Raw genomic sequence first — 20,905 nt, 5'->3', positions numbered from 1 at the left:
ATGGCCAGGGATTTAACCAATCACGCCTGTGTAATAAAGTTTTCATAAAAATTTCCTCACTGAAGGGATGCAAAAAGCTTCTAGGTTAGGAGGGTAGCACATATGATGAGGGATGGAAGCTCTGTGCCCTTCCCCATACCTGCCCTATGCATCTCTTTCATCTGGCTGTTCCTGAATTGTATCCTTTTGTAGGAATCCAGTAATCTAGTAACTGAACTGTTTTCCTGAGTTCTATGAGCTGTTTTAGCAAAAGACTGAACTCAAGGAACCTCTGATTTATAGCTGGTTGGTTAGAAATACAGGTGACAACCTGGGACTTGTGATTGGTGCTTGAAGTGAGAGAGGGGACAGTCTTGTAGAAGTGAGCCCAAAACCTGTGGGGTCTGCACTAACTCTGGGCAGTTAGTGCCAGAACTGATTAAATCATAGGACACTCAATGGGTGTCCATCAAAAATTAGAGATTGCTTTGTGGGAAACGCACACATTTGGTGTCAGGAGTGTTCTGTGGCTGAAGTAATAGAAAATGTTAGTTTTCCCTCACGGAGTGACCTTTTCTATTTAATCTGTAAATAAAATTATTCCATTTGCTTGTGAAATACCTTTCAATGGATTTCCATTTCACTCAGAATAAAAACAAAATTTCTTACTATAACCTACAGGGCTCTACAGGATCAACCTCTTTCACCACATCTCCCGGGACTGTACTCATGGTTCATTGTATTCCAGCCACAACGGCCTTCTTTCCGTTCTTCAAACAAGCTAAGCTGAGCCTGTCTCAAGGCCTTTGTACCTGCTGTGCTACCTGCACTGAGCCTCTCCCATGTCTTAGGTTTGGCAAACTTCCTGTTATTCACACACACATACTATAGCCTCAGGAAGATGTGTGTCGCCACTCCTTCATCCACTAATACATTAGCACATCATCCTAATCACTCTATGAAATTATTCTTATACTGACTGTTGTTTATCTGCCCACCACTACTAATGCAAACGCCAGAAGAAGTGAACCTTGTCTTTTTTCATCTAGAACAATGTCTAAGACACAGTAAACACTTCTAATGATGAATGAATGAGACAGATCGTCTCCAAAGGTGACTGTCAATAATTTCTCCCATCCTTATACTTACATGCCACTCTTTCATCAAGGAGTCAATTTTTAGTCCCTTTTAATTTAAGCTGGCCTTATGACTTACTTTTGACCAACAGCATTCAGTGGACGTGATATTGTGCCAGTTCTGAGCCTCGCCCTTAAGCCCACCCCTTAATAAGCCTCGTAGTTTCCATGCTTATTGTCTGTGAGTCTTGAAACATTGTGTAAAGAGTTCTAGCAATTGGCTGAAGAGACAAGTCCTGAAGGCATATAAGACTGCAAAGAGAAAGAGAGAGGCCAACCACCTCTCGGCCAGTTCAGCTGGCCCAGCTTAGGCACCAGACTCGGAAGGAGGCTGTAGGACACTGCGGCTGCACTAGACTGCGGCGAACAACACCACGCAGAACATGTGCAAGGTGTCCCTGTCGAGCAACATCCAATTGCAGAATCGGAAAAACCAAAAAAAGTTTGGAGTGGTTTGCTGTGCAGCAACAGATAATTGACATGGTCATTGGCACCAGAAATTTGATGCTGCTACAGTAAAATCTGACATACATGGTACTGGCTTTGGAACCAGGCAGATTCTGGACAGTCAGTGAGGAAACTATGAGTAAGAGCTGGAAGAGCGATGAGAAAGTTGCTTTTAGAGGCGAGAGAGAAGTAAATGCTTATCAAGCAGTGGTGAAAAAATTAGCTACACTATTAGCTGCAGTAACTCGGAACACAACAAATGATCCTGGTGAGGCTAAAGAAGGAACTGTTCAACTTTGAAGAGTTGAGAGAAACTCCAGTGGCCTCAGGACAGTAGCTCCATGTGGTAAAGGATTCTCAAAGCAAGAAATGGCCATAGAGCCAGGATAAAATCCAGGTGCTATCCATGAAACATGACCCAAAGGTAGAGACCTTCATGTACCTTTATGTTGGATGTGACTGTGAAACCCCTTGTTAAAACCTCTGAAAGACGAGGTAACACCTCACAGATTCTCTCACCATTTCAGAAGGATTTAGAAGCATCTTAAGATTGCTTAACAACACACCAACTCATGGACAGCACATGGAAAGGCCTGATGTGAAGAGATATATGGGTGTGACTTCGTCTCAGCAAGTGGAGTGTAATTCGATACCTACAAGTTTTTTAAAGGAATTATGGCAACTTGGAATAAAAGAGACCATCAGTTCAAAAGGAAGAGAAGCTTTGAGCAAATACCAACCTCTCTAAGCTAAGGAGACAGGCTGTAGTTTAAGGAAGTTGAAGAGGCTAGTGGCTAGCATTTCTGATGCAGACTGCTGGAAAGGAGAGAGCAAAAAAAAAAAAAAAAAGACTTTTTGAAATCTACATGTAGGTCTTCGTGAGTCTATCTAAATACCAAAACAAGCATGCAGAGGGTGCAACACCAGTAGGGCTAAACTAAGAACAACTATCAGAGAATGAACAACCACCAGGAATAAGAGAATAGAAGAGAAAAAACAAGGGAGAAAATCAATGACATTAAAACTGGTTCTTTTAAAAGTTTAATGAAATGTATAACACACTAGCTAGATTAAGGAAAAAAGATGTTACAAATTGCTCATATCATAAGTAAAAGAGGGGAAATCATTAAAGGTCTACAGACATTTCAAAAAAAAAGAAAGGAAAAAGGGACATGGTGAACAACTTCACAACAATGAATTTGGAAAGTTATATGGACTGAACAAATTTTATTAAAGATACAAATTACCAAATCTGGCACAAGAAGAATTACAAAAGGTATACCTGAAGTCTTTCCCACAAAGATAACGTCTGGACTTGATGATGTTGCTGGTAAATTTTGCCCAAGACTTATGGAGGAAATAATACAAACTACACACACTCTTTCAGAAAACAGAGTAGAGGAACACCTTCCAACTAATTCTGAGGCCAGAATTTCTTTGATGACAAAACTAGTCAAAGACATTATAAGAAAAGAAATTGATAGGTCAATAGCCCTGGTGGATATAGGTCTAAAACTATCAACAAATCACTTCCAAGTCAGATACAGCAATATATTAAAAGGGTAATACATTACAACCAAATATGGCTTATCCTAGGAATGCAAAATTGCTTTAACACTTGAAAATCAGCCAGTGCAATTTACTACATTAACATAATACAGAGGAAGAATCAGATAATTTCTGCAATACATACAAACATAGTGGATTTGATAAAATTCAATTCTCATTCATTATTAAAAGTGTCAGCAGACTAGAAATAAAAGATCATTTGCAAACCTGATAAAGGGCATCTACACAAAACCTACAACTACCATCATGCCTCATAGTAAAAGACTGAAAACTCCTCTCCACATGTAAGTATGCCACTCACTACTATTGCAGAAGAGGTCTTAGCAAGTACAAAAAGTGAAGGAAAGAGAATACAAGGCTTACATATTGAAAAGGAAGAAATAAAACTCTTATTATATACAGTCAACGATCTTGTATACAGGAAATCCTAAGGGATCTTAAAAAAAAGAAACTCTCTATCACTCATAAATGAATTTGCCAAGTTTGCAGGACATAAGATCTCTCTATAAAAACATCATATTTGTATAATTTAGCAGTGAGTAATTAGAAAATTAAATATAAAACAATTATTATTTGTAGGAACATTTATAAACATTAAATACTTAAGGATAAATTTAACAAAATGGAGTAAGATTTTACATTGAAAATTATGAAACATTGTTGAAATACAAAAAGGTCTAGTGAAATGTAGAGATGGGCTGTGTTCATTAATTAGAAGATTTCATATTTTTAAGATATTAATTTTCTCCTAATTGATTTCTAGGTTCAATGAAATTTCTTTCAAAATCCTAATAGGCTTGTTTGTAGAAATTGACAAGCTTATACTAATTTTATAGAGATATAAATAACCTAGAATGTTTTTTAAAAAATCTTGAAAACAAAGTTAGAGGATTTACCCCACTTGATTTTTAGACTTTAAAGAGGTAGTGATTTTCTCCTAAAACAGTCTCCTACAGATCTTTCCTCCTCTGTGTATGCCTGCCGCTTCTTTCCATTAAGTTCAGGAGTTTATTTTCCTTCCCCTTGAATCCAGGCTGGCCCCTTTTTTGTGACTTGCTTTGACCAATGCAATGTTTACAAGCTTCTAGCCTCACTCGGAATCCTCAACCATCATGTTAATGGGTCTGACTAATCTCTAGAGATAAAGGTCGCATGAAGGGAAGCTCTACTGGATGTGAGACTACAAAGAGAGAGAGCAAGGACCACGCAGCCTCCAGCCATTTTAGTCACCTCAGATAGGGCTCCAGATGTGTGAATGAAGTCATCTTGGATCCATGCGTAGGAGAAATGCGCACACTCTGGCCAAGTCCTGCCTAAGTTGCCGATTTCCGAGCAAATGATTGGTTGTTATTGCTTATGCTGTAAAGTTCAGGGGTGGTTCAATACACCATTGTAGAAACCGGAAACCGTGAGTGACTCTTTTTCTCCACGTTGGTTAGCAACGTTATCATGTCGCCACGTTGTGTCTGACGCTGAAATACCCTTTGCTACTCTTGTCTGTAGATTTTCTAGTAAACAGGTAGTTATGTTAACTACACTTCAAAGACTAAAAGATGAGGAAATGTTTACACAACATGAAATTAATAAAAATATCTTTCTGATTAAATTTCTGATTATAAAAGTAATGGACGCTTACTGAATTTATAGTATTAAAAAGAGAATATCACCCATTATTTCATAAAATTAATGTTTATCTTTGGCTGTATTTTCTTCAGTCTGTATGTATTGATGCATTTTATACAAAACAAATACATTTTTCATGTTTAGGATCATATTTTATATGAAGTCGCATAATATTTCATTGTCAGCCTATAGTTATCAAGAAACAATTGCTTATAGGGCACATCTCTTCTTATAGGTACCCTAAAATATATTAAGCATCCTCCCATTCTCACATAGTAGCAGGGATCTGCTAAAAGAACCAAATTTTAAATACCTCTATCAAAAGAATTTTTAATATATAAACTTTGCTATCAATATCACCTGACATATTTAAGCCATATGTAAATATAAAGAAAAAGGATCATTGAAATTTATCAGTAATTTATCAATGTCACATGAAGTTCCTCATAGAGGATGTTGCTTACCCCATAATGTGGTAGTTTATTATACAGAGCTCACAGACAAACGATTTTCGAATTTTGGAACAAAAAACTGCATTTCTCCTAGGTAAACCATTGTTTATGTCTTGCAGTCAGGTCTGAATCATAGAACTACTAATCTTTTTTCTTTTTACTTTTCAAAATATACCATAAGAAATGTGGCTCCCCAACCAAAACTGTATCTACATTTTTAAATTTGTTCTTTGACCCTAATTTTGAATTCATTTCTTTACCTCCACATTTAATTTTTCTCTCTCAGAGGTAATTTATGAATCTTTATAAACTGTCTGTAATACTTTTTGTAAAAAGGTGGTATTTTTATCAATTAATTTATCTTGTCTTATTTTTCCATTTATCATTATATAATTAGTATTTTTTCCACAATTTTAATAACTATACAAGGCTTTATCATATTAACCACAATCTACTGCTAAAGATAATAGATTGGTGTTCATTTTAACTATTACAAAAATTCTTATAAGTAACTTTGCACTTCAGTTTTTTCCATATATCTGATTTTTTTAGGGCTGGACTTTCCTGCTTAAAGGGAAATTTCTTTAGAGAGAACTATGACGATGTTCTCTAACCATCAGGGTGCCTACCTCAACACACCTTGCTAGCATTGAGTAGTATCACTGTTCAGGATTTTGTTAACGTGACCAGAAAAGGGCATCGAATGAGTTAACATCAATTTTTTGGATTATAAACACAAGCCCATAATCTCAATGATGCTTATCTCCTATCATGTACTCAAGAGTCTTCTAGTCTATCTGTTCTGTAGATCTGTATCTATCCATGTCATAACTCTATGCTTCCAAAAAGAAATACTACTTAGTAGGCAATTTTTAATTTTCAAGTATCAAAAATATTCTTATCCACAAAGTCTAATACTGAGAATCTCTCCTAAGAAAGTAATCCAAAACTAGAAAATATTTATATGAAAGTATACCCACTACAACATTATTTATAATAGTGAAAACACCACAACATAAATGTCCAGCATTACTGAAACAGTTCTGAACAATATACCTGTAGAGTAAAATATAGTTATTAAAAATTATGCTTATGGAGGTTGCCAACGATCAGATGTCAAATTAGAATATGTTGAAATAAAAGCGTATTTTTCAACTGTTGATATGAAAAAATTCTGCTACAAATGTTGAATTAATAGTATCAGGATAAAAGGCTTTTTTTCTACTGAATTAAAAAAACCGAAGAGAAGGAGGTAACTCGCAAAATATTATCAGCGTTCCTCCGAATTAGTGGAGTTATGGATGCTTTGAGCATTCTTTCTCTGGAACTTCCATTACTTCCTGAATTTTACCATGCTATATTCCTCTCTTTGTTTCCTCCCAAATCTATTCTAAATTCAGGTGGAGATATATATTTTAAAATATAATGCTTTTAATTACATTGCCAATATAACAATCTCTGTTATCAATACTTTTAATATCGCTTAGCTGAAAGGATTCAAAAAACATCAAACAAAAGAAGACTCTTGTTTTAAAAATTCACTTTTCCAATGCAAAAGTTTAACACAGGTTTAATTTAGGACCAAAGGAAAAGATTAAATAATAATTTGGCGGGGTATGGCAGAAAAAGATATCTAAAGTATCAAGTTCTTGATTCTGTAGCTTAACAAAACCAATCCGTCTTTGTGAGGCCATATGATGCATCTTCTAAACTGTTATGGCATCAATTAAGGTTATGCCATCTCAGCTCACTACAACCTTTCAGCTGAGTTTGAGTGTCTCACTAAAGGATGGTTAGTACAGTCTTGAATCCTACCTGTCAAATGACGGCTTCTCTCCACAGTCGAAGGCATCCTGCAACTCCTTGACAAGGTTAGCCTGGCCTGGCAGTCGGAAGAGGCCCTCTTCCTTTAGCCCCCTTTGTCGGATAAAGTCCACACACTGCTCCACCAACATGGGAGCCAGGCGGTTCCCATATCTCTTCTCATAACGGACAGTATCTTCCAGTTTTTGTCCAAAAATGCCTGGAGAAATAAAAGATCACGATGAATTTGAGAAATTCATTTCTTTCCACTTTGTTGCTTTCTTTTAAAACTTGAAAAAAAAAGCAAAGATTGGAATGCTAGTATTTTACAGTTGGTACTTCACGTTATTAAATAATTAAATTCATTATCTACAATTTCTTCAAATGATGCCCTTCCCCTTGTATTCCATATTTAGCCCAAAACTGAAATGGAAATATGGAGTTTGAGACATCCACTTTGAAAGAAGAAATGTTGCAATAAATATAATTTTCACTTTAGGACTTTCTCTGATTTTTTTTCCCTTTTGGGAAAGAAACTGTATTCAAAAACTTAAAAGCAAAAATATTCTGTAGATAACAGTCAAATTCCACTTTTGCTACAAATGTAACTTTATGTCCAATTTTCATTTAGCTTAAATATTGTTTATTTTTCTTTTCACCTTTTGTTTTCAATCAAGTGATGATGCCATGATTATAATCAAGGTGAAAAAAACCATGAAAAGAAATGCAGAATTTTCATCCATATAAAATGTTTCAGATAGTGTTTGCTCCTTCAAATCTTAAACTATTAATTTATTTGAAAGGGAAAGATTCAAATTACGAAGCAGTGCATATCAAAAGTGAGGAGGTCGGGCCACGGTTGTTTGCCCTGGCAGGTAGGTATATTTGACTACACATTGTCTAGAATTACCAGCATGCGGTGGTAATAAAAATCAAAACAATTTTGATCGACACTACATTGTAAAATTATCATAAATCAATAACATGTTAAAAAATTTTGATCAGTTTTATTAACAATTTTTAAATACCTACAGTTGATGCATTTCTCAGTGCATGCATCTGGGGGATGAACATTCCCACCAGTCCCACTGGGACCCCCTTGATTAGAAAGCAATGTCTCTGAAATATATTAATATCAGCTGATAGCTTGGAAAAATAATCAACCGATTAGAAAAGAGGGGAGAAAGAGCCAAAGCAAATATGATTCTAATGTTCCCAGATGGGATGAATATTACTAAAAGGTTTTAATGGTCTAATGAGTTTCATAAAAGGGGAAAAAATTAGTGTTGCATGTTGAAACTATGTAAGACTCCAGTGTTTGAGGAATTATTTCAAAATCATTAGGTTCAGAATTTAACAATAAGAAATATGCTTTTCCTTTCTATCTGTAAAATAATTTATGTATGGATCAGTAGTGCAAAACTATCACATTCCAAGCAATGAACACTGGCTACCAGAGAGAATATTCTTAGCCTAGCTAGAAACAATAGCACAGCAGGCAACCAAACTATTCTACACCCGGTACCAAACCTAGCACTAATGGAATACATATGTTCCTTTTAGGGAAAAAAGTTGAGTGATCTAATATTAATATTCAAGTGCATATAAAACAAAATTAGAAATTAGCTTAGTCTGTAGACTTTGGAATAAGCAGTTTGTTGATAATGGTGTATTAAATGTTGTCCCCTAACTCGGCAGACATTCACGCCCCTATTTTCTATTGTCATTTTCATTTTAGAGGCTAGGGAATTAAAGACTTCTCCCACTTCCCAAGAGTCTTCTGGAGTCTCTAGGAAGACTTGTTTTTCTTGATGAAAGAGAAAGACATAGCTGGAATTGCCAATCACTCCTTTTTCTCATCTTGAACTTGGACATGCTACCTGTTGAACTAAGAGACATCTTTTGACCACTAGGCAACAACCACAAGGAAAAGACGGAAAGATTCGCAGAGACAATGGGGCTGAGATCATCAAACCACTGACCCAATACCAGCAGCACCTTCTTCCAGATTTTTTTTTAATGTGAGAAAAACAAGCTCCTGTCTATTTAAGCCACTCTATGCTGGGTTTCCCGTTACTTCCCGCAACGCTGAATTCTGTATAAAGTGGTGATAATGATTTTGAAGCTCTTCTCGTGTTTTAATAACAAAGCTTGAAAATTGATTCTGAATAAGGAATACTGACTCTTTTTCTGTGGAGTTCTTTGACGCTTATTTGCTTGGGATATTTGGATTCTATCCTGACAAAATTAGGAGGTAGCCTTTCACAGGCATTTATAGATTATCATTAAAAATAATTTTAACATTTGAGAATAAATCTTCTATATCTGTGATTTTTCACTTATTGTTTTGGATTGATATATTACAGAAGGTTTTTCCCTAAATCCAGCAGAAAATCTACCAAGATGCTCTAGTTCAACCTCTATGTGCATTACAAATGAGAACCAAACTTCCAAGATTTGATTTTATGCAGTAACGAAAAACAGTCAAACATTCTTTTCTTAGCTCAAGATTTCTTTTTTCTCAACAACTCAGGGAGGTGATAAAGGAAGCAGTAAATTTTTCTATAGATGGGCATTCTGGTTTTTTTCCTTTTTTCTTTTTTCCTTGTACATAAAGTCTTGACTACATGATAAGAATTTTCTTAAGAAGTATAGCAAGAAACTAAAAGCCATAAGTCTTAACAGCCTTTCAAGTATTAGGTACCGATTATGTACTAAGTCTTTGACATATATTTTCTCATTTTCATAATAAGTATGTAAGGTAACTATTTTATACCTGAGGAAATTGGGCTCAGAGAGGTTAAATAAATCACCTAAGGTTCGTTACACAGCACCAAGTGGCAGAATGGAAATCCATATTCCAGATTTAGTCGGCCTTAAAACCTTGGCTCATTCCTGAATACCTGTCCTCTTCAGTTTTATTTAATCACAAGTATCATGTGTCCCCATCTTCTAGTAATTTACAATATTAGTAAATTCTCAAAGTGAAGAAAATAGCATATCTTTTCTGTGCTCTAAAAAAACGATAATAGCTAAGCTGTATTTCTGTGTGCCAGGCATGGGTACAAGCAGTTTATCTGTATTTCTATCATTTAAAATTCACAGCATTCTATGAGATAGGCATCACCATTTTACTAAGGAGACTGAAGCACAGAATGGTTAAGCAACTTGCTGAATGTTACATGGCTGGTAAATGGGGCAGCCAGGATTTGATCAAGTCTGTTAAATTTCAGAGTTATTGTGTGTCTATTACACAATACTGCATAGTGCGCATAACAGCTGGAAATTTAAGTTACAGAGGAAGAAACCTGCCTCTTACTAGCTTTCTGACCTCAATTCCTGTCATCACACGAGGAGGGGTGATTTCTGTTGGGAAAATGCAAATCTGGGGGAAAGTCAGGAAAAAAAGAAGGAAAAAACTGAACATTTATTTAACTTTCTGCCCAACGAAATAATTTCCTTGACATAAAGAGCCATGCCTATTTAGAAATATAATATGTAAAAGAGTTAAAGCATGTAGACAATATGTAAGTATGCTAGAAATTCATGCTGCAAAATAGTAGCTTTCTGCTGTTTACCTGGTCTCATAAAGGATTAGATGTACACTTCCCATTTTGTAGCATTGGAAATAGGGTGTCCTGAAAATCTTTGATTTACAAAGGTAGATGGTGAGTTAACTTCCTGTATGATAATATTTTTTTTGTATGTGGAAAGTTAGGGGGAAATTCTTTTTTAAAGCTGCTTCATTTAGAATTTTCCTTGAGGGAGCAGTGAAACTTCAAATTTTAAAATTAACAAAATAAGCATAAAGGTCATGAGCTATCCCCAGCTAGCAGCATGGAGAAAAGGGCACATTGATCAGTAAATTATTAACAAGACTCTCCCTATGGTATGAGTCATGCAAACAGTTCCAGTTATGTTCATCTAAACTCCCAGGAAGGTTTCACACTCCCTGACAAAACCATCTTTGAAATTTCTGGGTGACAATGGTACGTTATGCCTACTTCCCCCGGAGGTACACCGATGGTGTCATAAAGCGTCAGCCAGGACACGACTTTTCACTGGACTGAGCAAGTAAATCACACAGGTGATTTTATTATACCTGTGGGAGGTTGTTTCAGCTGCAAGGAGAGAGAGGGAGAAAGAGAGGGGAAAAAAAAAGAAAATCTAAATATCTTTAGGATTTGGGAGGTTCCTCCTTTATGTGTGATTTATACACTCAATAGCTAGAAGCAGCCTATGACGTTATTGAGTGTGACCAGATAAATATATTCAAATCCTATCCATCTCCAAAAGTAAACAACTACAAAGCCAAACATTTGGACTCTCTGTGACTTTAATTATTCACTTTGCACCTTGATTTCCAACCAAGGACAACTCTGGCTCCGTTTGATCACTTTCTGTCTTCTTGCCAATCTGTTACAATGTGACCCCTGACATCGTCATTCCATTAAAAGAGCTTTTTCCTATAATTACCAATAACTACCTTGTTGTCAAGTCACTGACCGTAAACTTTACTTTTTATATTACCTTATGGCTCACTCACTTTAACACTATCGGTCTCATTCTTCCTGACACTCTCTCATGTTATATAATTCTTGCCTTCCAGAATACCCTTCTCAATCTCCTTCTTAACTATGGAAACTACTACACCCTTCACATAAGTTTGCTGGTCCTCTGGATTCTGTCCTCAGCCCTATTTTTGCCTCTGCTTGACACAACTTCTTTGTTGGACTCCAATTATATTATATATTGTTGGACAGTATAACAATTATTCCCGGATTTGTATCTCAATCTGGGCCTCCCTTATGATTTCTTGCATTGGATTTTTGAGTGCCCGTTAGACCCCTCAACATGAACACTCAGACTCATACTCAGACTCAAAATTTCTAGAACTGTGTAAATAATCTGTCTTCAAAACCTATTGTACTTTCTATAATTCTGATTTTGGTTACCAGCACCAGTTATCCCCACAAAAACATTAAGTGCTGTCTAAGAGTCAACCTAGATTGCTCCTTCCTTCACAACCGTCATTTAATCACCATGTTGGTCCCTATTTTCCTTCCAGACTCATTGCCACTACATTGGACTAGATCCTCAATATTTTTTAACAGACTGTTACAGAGCAGAGTTCCCAGTTCAGGCAAGTGTTCCCATAGTAAGCTTCATAATATTTATTTTATTTTATTTTAAGAATTTATTTATTGATATTGTTAAATATATATGACAGTATGAGAAATAATTTAAAACAACAGGAAGGAAAACCCTATAGCTGCACTTCCGTAAATACTCTTAGCATTATGTTATAGTTCCTACCAGTCTTTTTAATGTCTGTTTTTAAATTTTTTTCATAATTAATTAATTAAAAAATTTTTATTTTATTGAGTTGTAGTCAATTTACAATGTTGTGTCAATTTCCAGTGTAGAACACAATTTTTCAGTCATAATATTTAAATCAGATCACGCCACTCCCTTGTTTCATTTTTTCCAATGGTGCCCACTGGCCAACTCCATTCTAGGAACTACAAAGTCTCCACAAACTGATCTCCGCCTCTTTATCCACCATGCAATCAACAGATGTTTAGGGAGCACCCATTGTGTGCCAGGCACCGTGCCACATCCACCCTCATCACTGTGCTTCCTCACAGACAACATGCTCTCTAACTATACTGAACTGTGTGTGGGGAGGGATAGCTCAGTGGTAGGATGCATGCTTAGCATGAACAAGGTCCTGGGTTCAATCCCCAGTAACTCCATTACAAAAATAAATAAATAAATCTAATTCCCCCCTGAACTGTGTGTTGTTTCCTAAATGTACTATGACGTACCGTATCTTCAGGCATCCCAGAAGGTAGGTCCTACTGTCCTGAACGAGTTTAGGAAAACTTATGCTGCAGAATTTAACTCGTATCATCTCCTGTGTTAAGCCTTCACTAACCCCCACCTCAGACACAAACTTGATATGTTTCTTCTTTGAATTCTTAACATATTGCTTTGTACTAATTTACTTAGATGCCTATCCATACTGGACTAGTCCCCCACCAATCAAGAAAGGATTGTACTTTCACAATTATTAGGATGAAATAGTCATTTTGCTTATCATTTACTATTATAAATAATATTGGATAACAGTTTATACTATTTGTTTATCCTATAAACTTCAGAGAGGTTTAGGTAAATTTCCTAAGGAGCTACAGTCACAAGGACCAAACTGGGATTTGTGCCAGACGTGAAGGACTCCACAGCTCATACTCTGTCCTACCACAGTGCATGGTCTGAATGCCTGTGTCCCTTCCAAATTCCTGTGTGGAATATCTAATGTCTCTGGTGATGGTATTAGGAGGTGGCAACCTTTGAAAGGTAATGAGGTTATGAGTGCAGAGCCCTCATGAATAGGATTATTACCCTTATAAAGGGGACCCTACAGCCCTCTCTCACTCCTTCCCTTTCTGCCTCTTGAGAATATAACAGTAAGTTGACAGTCTGCACCCCAGAAGAGGGCTCTCACCAGAATCCAGCCACACCGGTCTGATCTCAGACTTCCAGCCTCTGGAACTGTGAGAAATAAATTTCTGTTGTTTAGAAGCCACCCAGTCTGTGGCATTTTGTTATAGCAGCCCAAATGGACTAAGACACATAAGCAAAATCTCCTGCTCCCTGGAACTTCATACCAAAGAGGGTAAGGATTATGTGTTCCATAATGATTTGTGGAATTAATGAATGCATTAAAACAAAATACTTCACCTCCTCAATTATAGGAAATAAATGAATAATGCCAATGTGAAATGAAACACATCAATAGTTCTCAGGTTGTGGCATTGATTTCTATAAAAACCTGGAAAAAAACTGTCTTTGATTTGTTGATGAAAAGGGCAGAGGTTAAACAACTTCTCAGTTGTTACCTGAATTCTCTACTATCAGTTATTTTTCAGTTTCCTGTCCCTTCCATCCTATAGGTTACATGCTAAGCCATGTAGAGAATGTGTTTTTACTTATCCTTGTGCTTAATGCAACCCTGCTAGCAGAATAAGTCTTGGTGTCGCCAGGATTGCAATAATTTTCACTTAAAATGTCATGCTAAGTAAAGTAAGCCAGAAAGAGAAAGAAAAATACCATATGATATCACTTATATGCAGAACCTAAAAAAAATGAGACAAACGAACTTATTTACAAAACAGAAACAGATTCACAGACATAGAAAACAAACTTGTGGTTACCAGCAGGGAAGTGAGGGTGAAGAGGAAATTGGGACTTCAGGATTTGCAGATCCTGACTACTATATATAAAATAGATAAACAGCAAGGTCCTACTGTCCAGCACAGGGAACTATATTCAATACCTTATAGTAGCCTATAATGAAAAATGAATATGAAAAGGATATATATATATATATGAATCACTATGCTGTACACCAGAAATTGCCATAATATTGTAAACTGACTATATCTCAATTAAAAAAAATAAACATTTACCCATAGTAAATAAACAAATCAAGATGGAAGTCATTCAGTTTGATAAAGAACTAAGAAACAGAGACAGCCAAAGCTTACTTCAGTCTGCCACCAACACTTTCTAAGTAGCCAACAAAACTTAGACGGATAGAAAACTTTTGATTCAAGCAGCTCAGATTCTATAACAACCAATGAATATTTGGTGAAATCTTGACTCTCCTTGTAGTCAGAATGGGGAAGGAGGGAGAAACAGAAAGGCCTAACAAATTAAGAAAGTGTAATAACGTGAAAATAGTGACCCAGTAGCATTGGTCTTAGAACAGCAGAGTAATTATATCCACTGTTTACCTCCCGGTACCAAGCAGCACAATTTACATGTATTTTCTTATTTGACATTCACAGATACTCTGCAAGGACATCTCCCTTCTACAAACAGACGCAAAGATGTTAAGTGAGCTGGAGTTACACATCTAGAATGTGATAGATCTGGAATATAAACACAGGTCTGTATGATTCTAAAAGTCTTCCTTTTCTTCTATGTCATGTTAGTTCAATTCAGACATATTTTTTCCATTGGGATGCTAACCACTCTTTTAGGATCATACAGGAGAAAATGTCTTTCCATCCAGTGACTAAATCTGACTTCATGTAGTTTAGATGAATCAGTGCCTTTCCAGATAAGCCCATGGACAGTCTTTTATTCATAAGTACCTTAGACTTCATACATAATTTGTTATAGTGCTTATTACAGATTAAGTAATTATTATTTATGTTTTTTATCCTCCAGGAGTCCGTAAACTAAAGGATTCCAAGAAACCTGTTTTGTTTGCCTTCTCATCTCTAGAATCATTTGGTAGATGCTCTGTAAAATTTTAGATATAAATTAATAAGCTACTCATTTATAGCACTGTTTAAGAGCGTCTAGATTCGGATGGTAGCATTCTGTTCAACAGATTGATTTCCATAAATGTGATCACAACATACACAATACAAAATAATCTTTAAAGAAAATGCTGGTTTTATCCATCACAACAATAAAGATATTCTATTTTAATTCATTATTGCCTACAAACTAGCAGAAAAAGAGAATAATATTGTACTTCACCAGTTTGCAATAAATTTTGAATCCCAGATTGAATAGACCTATTGTAATTCTTATCTTTGAGAAGAAATAAACACACACACACGTATATATTTTATCACAAATGTATATAAAAGCACTTGAAGATAGCTATGAAGATAAGGTGGCCAGGTGGCAGTATATCAAAAACAGTGGCTATAGAGTGTAGAGGATAATGGGTGAGCAGAGGAGGACTGATGAAGAACTGAGAGCCAACAATGACTTGAAGAGAGTGTAAAGTGTGGACAGACAACGGAGGAGAGAAGGCATCATAGCAGAGGGGACACTGAATAGAAGCAAAGAGGGGGTATGGGGGATGAGTTTGGGGAGAAAGAGTGGACCGGTCTGAGGAACTGGGAATCACTGGAGTTGGTTACAAGGCCTTGATAATTGCATGAAACAGGATTTCCTCTTGGGAGCAATAGGGACTCATATAAAATTTCTGAGCTGTGGAACGCTGCTTGACAGCACTGTTTCCGGAATACCAATTGGATGATACTTTCCCAATGAACTGTGTGAAGAATGTTGGGGGTGGAAAGAGGTGAGGATGGATTCTGTCTTGAAGAGCCACTTCCAAGGTCAAATGAAGTTGTGTGCATGAAGCAATAAATGCACAGACAACTAAGGTGATGGAAATAGAAATGGAGCTGAACGTATATAAAGAAGGAAGCAATGGGGCATGACCACTAGGTGGTTATAGTGTAGGGGGGAAAAAAAAGCACTGGAGAATTAATGATGACTTATCTCCAAGAAGTAGGCAACTCAGGGGGAAAAAAAACCAAAACAAGATAAAGTTAGGGCTTAAAATTTTACTTTAGTTTGTCCAGTGATCACAACAATCTTAAACTAGGAAGCATATTCTGATTAGAAATTAACATCGGGACCCAGAGTGTTACACATCCCCCACCTGGGTAATCAAAGTACTGCTTATGCTCTGCATACTAGATGTTAGTCTTAGAGAAGTAAAAAAATATATGTGTGTGTGTGTGTGTGTGTGTGTGTGTGTGTGTGTAGTTTCAAAATCAAAAGTGTATAAAAAGCACATTATAACCTTCATCTCACCAGAACACAAATCCAAAGCACCACTATTCTGTTTGCTGCCTAATAGATGTTTCACGGTGCCTAGATTTTAAAAACCACTGGGAAAGCCTGTTCAGCGACCTTTATTAGTACCTAAACAAAGAACTAGAGAGATGAAAAGGGCAGTAAAAGGACAGAAGAGATCTGGAGGAGAAAGGAACCCTGAGGCTCGAGTTCCGGCTGGCACAGCGTGCAAGCTCCACCACCACCGGGCTTCTGGAAACTTTAACTCAGCTCCTCTCTTCATTTTGAGAGTCTTTCTAAAGTGGTGAGTCGCCTTTTCTGTCGGCCTACCCATGACAACAGTTAACAATATGTTTTAAATGCGGATCAGGAAAAGCAGACACCTCAGTATTTTTCACTTCTCGGCGGCGCTTTTTTTCCATGATTCACGCACCCTCCTTTTTGCTTTCACTGAACCCACTCCGCTGATGGGGGGAGGAACTCAGAAACTCCAGTCCACTTCTTAAACCACCGGAGCACTCAGGATTAAACAAAGCACAAGGGGACACTCTGTTCTTAAGGTAGCGTGGTTTGGGAACCCGGGGTTGAAAGAAAAGTTCGTTCTTTTCAGTGCAGGACCTTAAATAAAGATGTAACACCCTGTGCTTCCCGCTGCGGCTGGGGCGGCACTGAAACGGCCTCACAGCCGCAGCAGCAGGGCTCCTCCTCTCCCAGAGCCTCATCACCCAACTGTGGTCCTGCAGCCAGGGGCCCGCAGAGGCCGGCGAGCCTTGGCTCCGCAGCAAGGGCGAGGGGACGGAAACAGCTGAATGCTGCCTGCACCCCACTCCCATACGGTTCTGAGGTTCTGACAGAAACCAGAATACAGCTTGGTGAATTAAAAACCTGTTAATCCTTGACTCGGATGCTGAACATTCCTCGGATTGCTAAGACTTTGCATAGGAACATAGGAAAGGACAGTAGTTTAAAAATAGCCCACAGGAGATGATAGATGGAAGCTGCCCCACTTCTGTGGCTGCCGCTGGTCAGCCCGTGAGTTGTTTTTTTTTTTTTTTTTTTTTTTTTTGCAGCACTGCCTTCTCTCCTTGATATTTAAGGAGAGAAGAAGAGGGCATAATGAATAGCAGTGTTAGCCAGGGTTCTCAAAGATATGCCATACTCCACTCTGGGAGGAGGGAAGGTGGAAAATGTAAAAACCACAAAGAGAAACGAATTGTCCCCAGAAGATCTTATGTTACAAATGAAGAGCAGTAACCCGGAAAAGTAGGACTTCTCTACGTGTTTGGCTAAACCCAATTTAGTTGCTGAGGGGTGGGAAAACCAGAAGAGGGGTCGTCCTTCAAGCAAGTAGTCCCTAGCCTTTTGCAATTTCTCTATCAATGACGCAATCTTACACTAGCCTGGAAATCTCTATAGATCTATATAATATGAGGCATGTATCTGTCATTTAATTGTCTTCCTGGATGAGAGAGGAATATAAATTATCATCTGCATTCCTTGTTTATAATATAGGATCATGATCACAGCCAGATCTTAACTGCTCAAAGGAAAAGACTCAGAGGGAACAAGGTTTAGCTTTAAAAAGCTCTCCTAAATCTTGCTTTAAATACATGGTTTTTCTTTTCTTCTCGTTTTTTTGTTGATTACTAACCAGAGAAGGTTAATTAATAGGTGGCAAATCAAAGAGAAAAGGGAAAAGGAACAACCTTAAATGTTACTCAAGTCAGCTACTGATTAAATTATTAACTTACTGTATGTGACATTAAAATTATAATTACCTAGTTCCAATTTAGATAATCATTTGATTTGTTTATTTCCATTTTAAAACAAAGGGACACTTTAAAATATTTTGATACAGAGACATTTTCTAGAAATACTTCATTTTACTTAGGTTGTACCCTTTAACTCCCCCTACACAGATCAATCTGAAATACTTTGTTTCTTTCATTGATCATAAACTTATATTTTCCCACCCCTTGTTCCTGATGGTTCACTTCTTTGACCTCTCCCAATGCTGCCTTATGATGTATTTGGAAACTCAAGGTGACTGCTATTTCTAATCAGTGTTAATCAATATGATTGAAAGCCTTCCAAATAGGGGTCACTGCAGATAATCTGATTAGTAAAATTTTCTCAGCAGGGAGGTGAGGCAAGCACGGGCAGCCAGAACCCAACTGATGTGATGGGAGCACAGAGCAGGGATTTGCGAGGGACTCATCTCAAGGGGGAACAACATGGCTGCTTGATGTGGGTCTGGGACCAGCCCAAGGTAGCCTTGGCCCCTCCTCTCAGCATGGTTAGGCCAGCCTGCTTGTTCTCCATCAGTCAAGGTGATCCCTATAGGACCACCATTCTCTAAGCCCCACCTACCTGGCCGTTTCGCAGACAGTAATAAACAGATCAATATGAGCCTCAAGAAATAAGTATAGACAAGCAAAAACACATATAACAATTCTTGTACAGTTTTAAGCTCTTGGTTGCCAAACTCCCACGTTATCTGAGCATAAACTGACGTTAAAGCATCAGAGAACATATGTACATTTTTTTAAAAAAGGACATTAACATATCATCTACCTACCTTTTCGAAAACTAAAGCACCGTTTGATTCTTCTGTACGTAGTTTTAGGAATGAAAGGAGTTGACGCCAAGGCACCTGAGGGGCGCCCCCCAGTATTTCGGTCTTCAGGCATCATACAGGCCTAAAGTTCTGAGCCAGTTTCAGGCTTCCTTTAAAACCTGCCTCTGCGTGATATCGGTACCCCACGGCCACTCCTTCTCATGTTTGTTTATTTGTTAGGTTGGAAGTGCTGTTTCCTAGAACTTGAAGGTTTTGATCATCGAGGTCCTGCATCAGGGATAAGTTACCACCTCTCATTTACTTCTTTTTGGCAAAAAAACTTCCATTTCTCTTGCCTAATCCAGGCAGTTTTTAAGATTTTGTTTTGTTTTGTTTTTCTTTTTCCAAGTTTCTGCAGACATTCCACAATGTCACAGCAAAAAGCACCGCAGCAAGAAAGCTGCACCTCCCATTCAAACAGCAGGATTTTTTTTTATTATTATTATTAAGAACTGTCTTCTCAGCTGGAACTGGGGGAGAGGGGGGCCGAGATTCCTCTGGAAAGGTCAGCAAATAGCCGTGAGCCAGGGGAAAGAAGAACAATGACCAAGGCCCCCAGGGACACTTCAGGGCCGTCCTTGCTGGCTCCTTTCATCTGAGCAAAAGGGGAGGCAAATAATGGCACCTTCTCCAGAAAGCATTTCAGTGCATGATAGAGTCTTTTCAAAGAACTCCCCTGTTCCTTTTATAGCACCCCTCATCCTTTGATGCTCTCTGCAGGCTTCTCCCTTCTCCCTTCTGTCTTCAAACTCCTGGGGCTCCCGAGGCGGAGGGAATCGCCACGTCAGAACAGTCCAATGCCCATTCCAGGAGGCTCCTCCGATCCGCAGAGGCAGCTCTGCAGGGCGCTTCTCCTCCCCCTAGTCTGGCTCCTGCTCCCCTTTTCTCAATGAGAGCTGGGCGGGAGCTGGCAGGGCTGCAGCTGGCTCCTCACCGCCACCAGGCTGTGGCTGCGGCTGCCTCCAGTGCCCGCCGCCGGTCACATGCAGCAGGTGCAGTCACAACAGAATGAGGGGAGGAGGGAGAGTGGCACGCAGCTGTGTGAACCCCTTTTTTCTTCCTCTGACTTTGTGTTGACTCTTGTCTTGTACAGCACCTTTACAGCTGGCTATCTCAGCCCCAAACCAAACCAAACAGCCCCAAACCACCCCAAGGGAGTAGACTTTTTGCCCCTTCTTTTCTTCACTTATTCTCTTCCAAGGTTTCTTCCCCCAGATACTTTGCAACTGGATCTATTTGTGAGTGTTGATTTAAATGTGCACATCATTAAAACATGTGTGTGCATTTGTGCATATGCATGTGTAAAACAGAAAAATATTCAAAATTTAGCAACAAAGAATCTGCAGGTATAATCACAAAACAAGTCAACTCAACTCATATGTGTGTGTGTGTTTATGCATTTCCATACATATATATATATACATATATATATATTTGGCTGTGGTTTGAAAAGCAGTTCTGTTCTCAACTTTCTCCCTTGCTTGTGCATGGACTGGCTACACCCCAGCCTCCATGTCTACCAACCCTCTGGGTTCTACTCACTGAACAATTTACTCACTGGGTTAATCATTCACCACCTGGCTGTTCCATGAGCAGATTTGGAATGCTAGTGCTTTAACCCCAACTGACCCCTGAGGCCTCTCGGTCCCTTCTTAGCCATTCAG

At 38.0% G+C, this 20,905-nt stretch overlaps 1 protein-coding gene across 3 annotated transcripts in view; it reads right to left on the bottom strand.

Moving 5' to 3' along the window:
• Positions 1-20,905, bottom strand: part of ARHGAP24 (Rho GTPase activating protein 24) — a 701,416-nt gene that overhangs the window by 38,881 nt on the left and 641,630 nt on the right. For all 3 annotated transcript variants that reach the window (XM_072942779.1, XM_072942787.1, XM_006198186.3), the window contains one exon: positions 7,022-7,229. In XM_072942779.1, coding sequence (XP_072798880.1) covers positions 7,022-7,229 — 208 coding nt within the window. The remainder of the gene's footprint in view (positions 1-7,021; positions 7,230-20,905) is intronic.

This window comes from Vicugna pacos, chromosome 2 (assembly GCF_048564905.1).
Source record: "Vicugna pacos chromosome 2, VicPac4, whole genome shotgun sequence".
NCBI lineage: Eukaryota > Metazoa > Chordata > Mammalia > Artiodactyla > Camelidae > Vicugna > Vicugna pacos.
The sequence above is the reverse complement of the archived record's forward strand: the minus strand, read 5'-3'. Positions and strand labels throughout refer to the sequence as shown.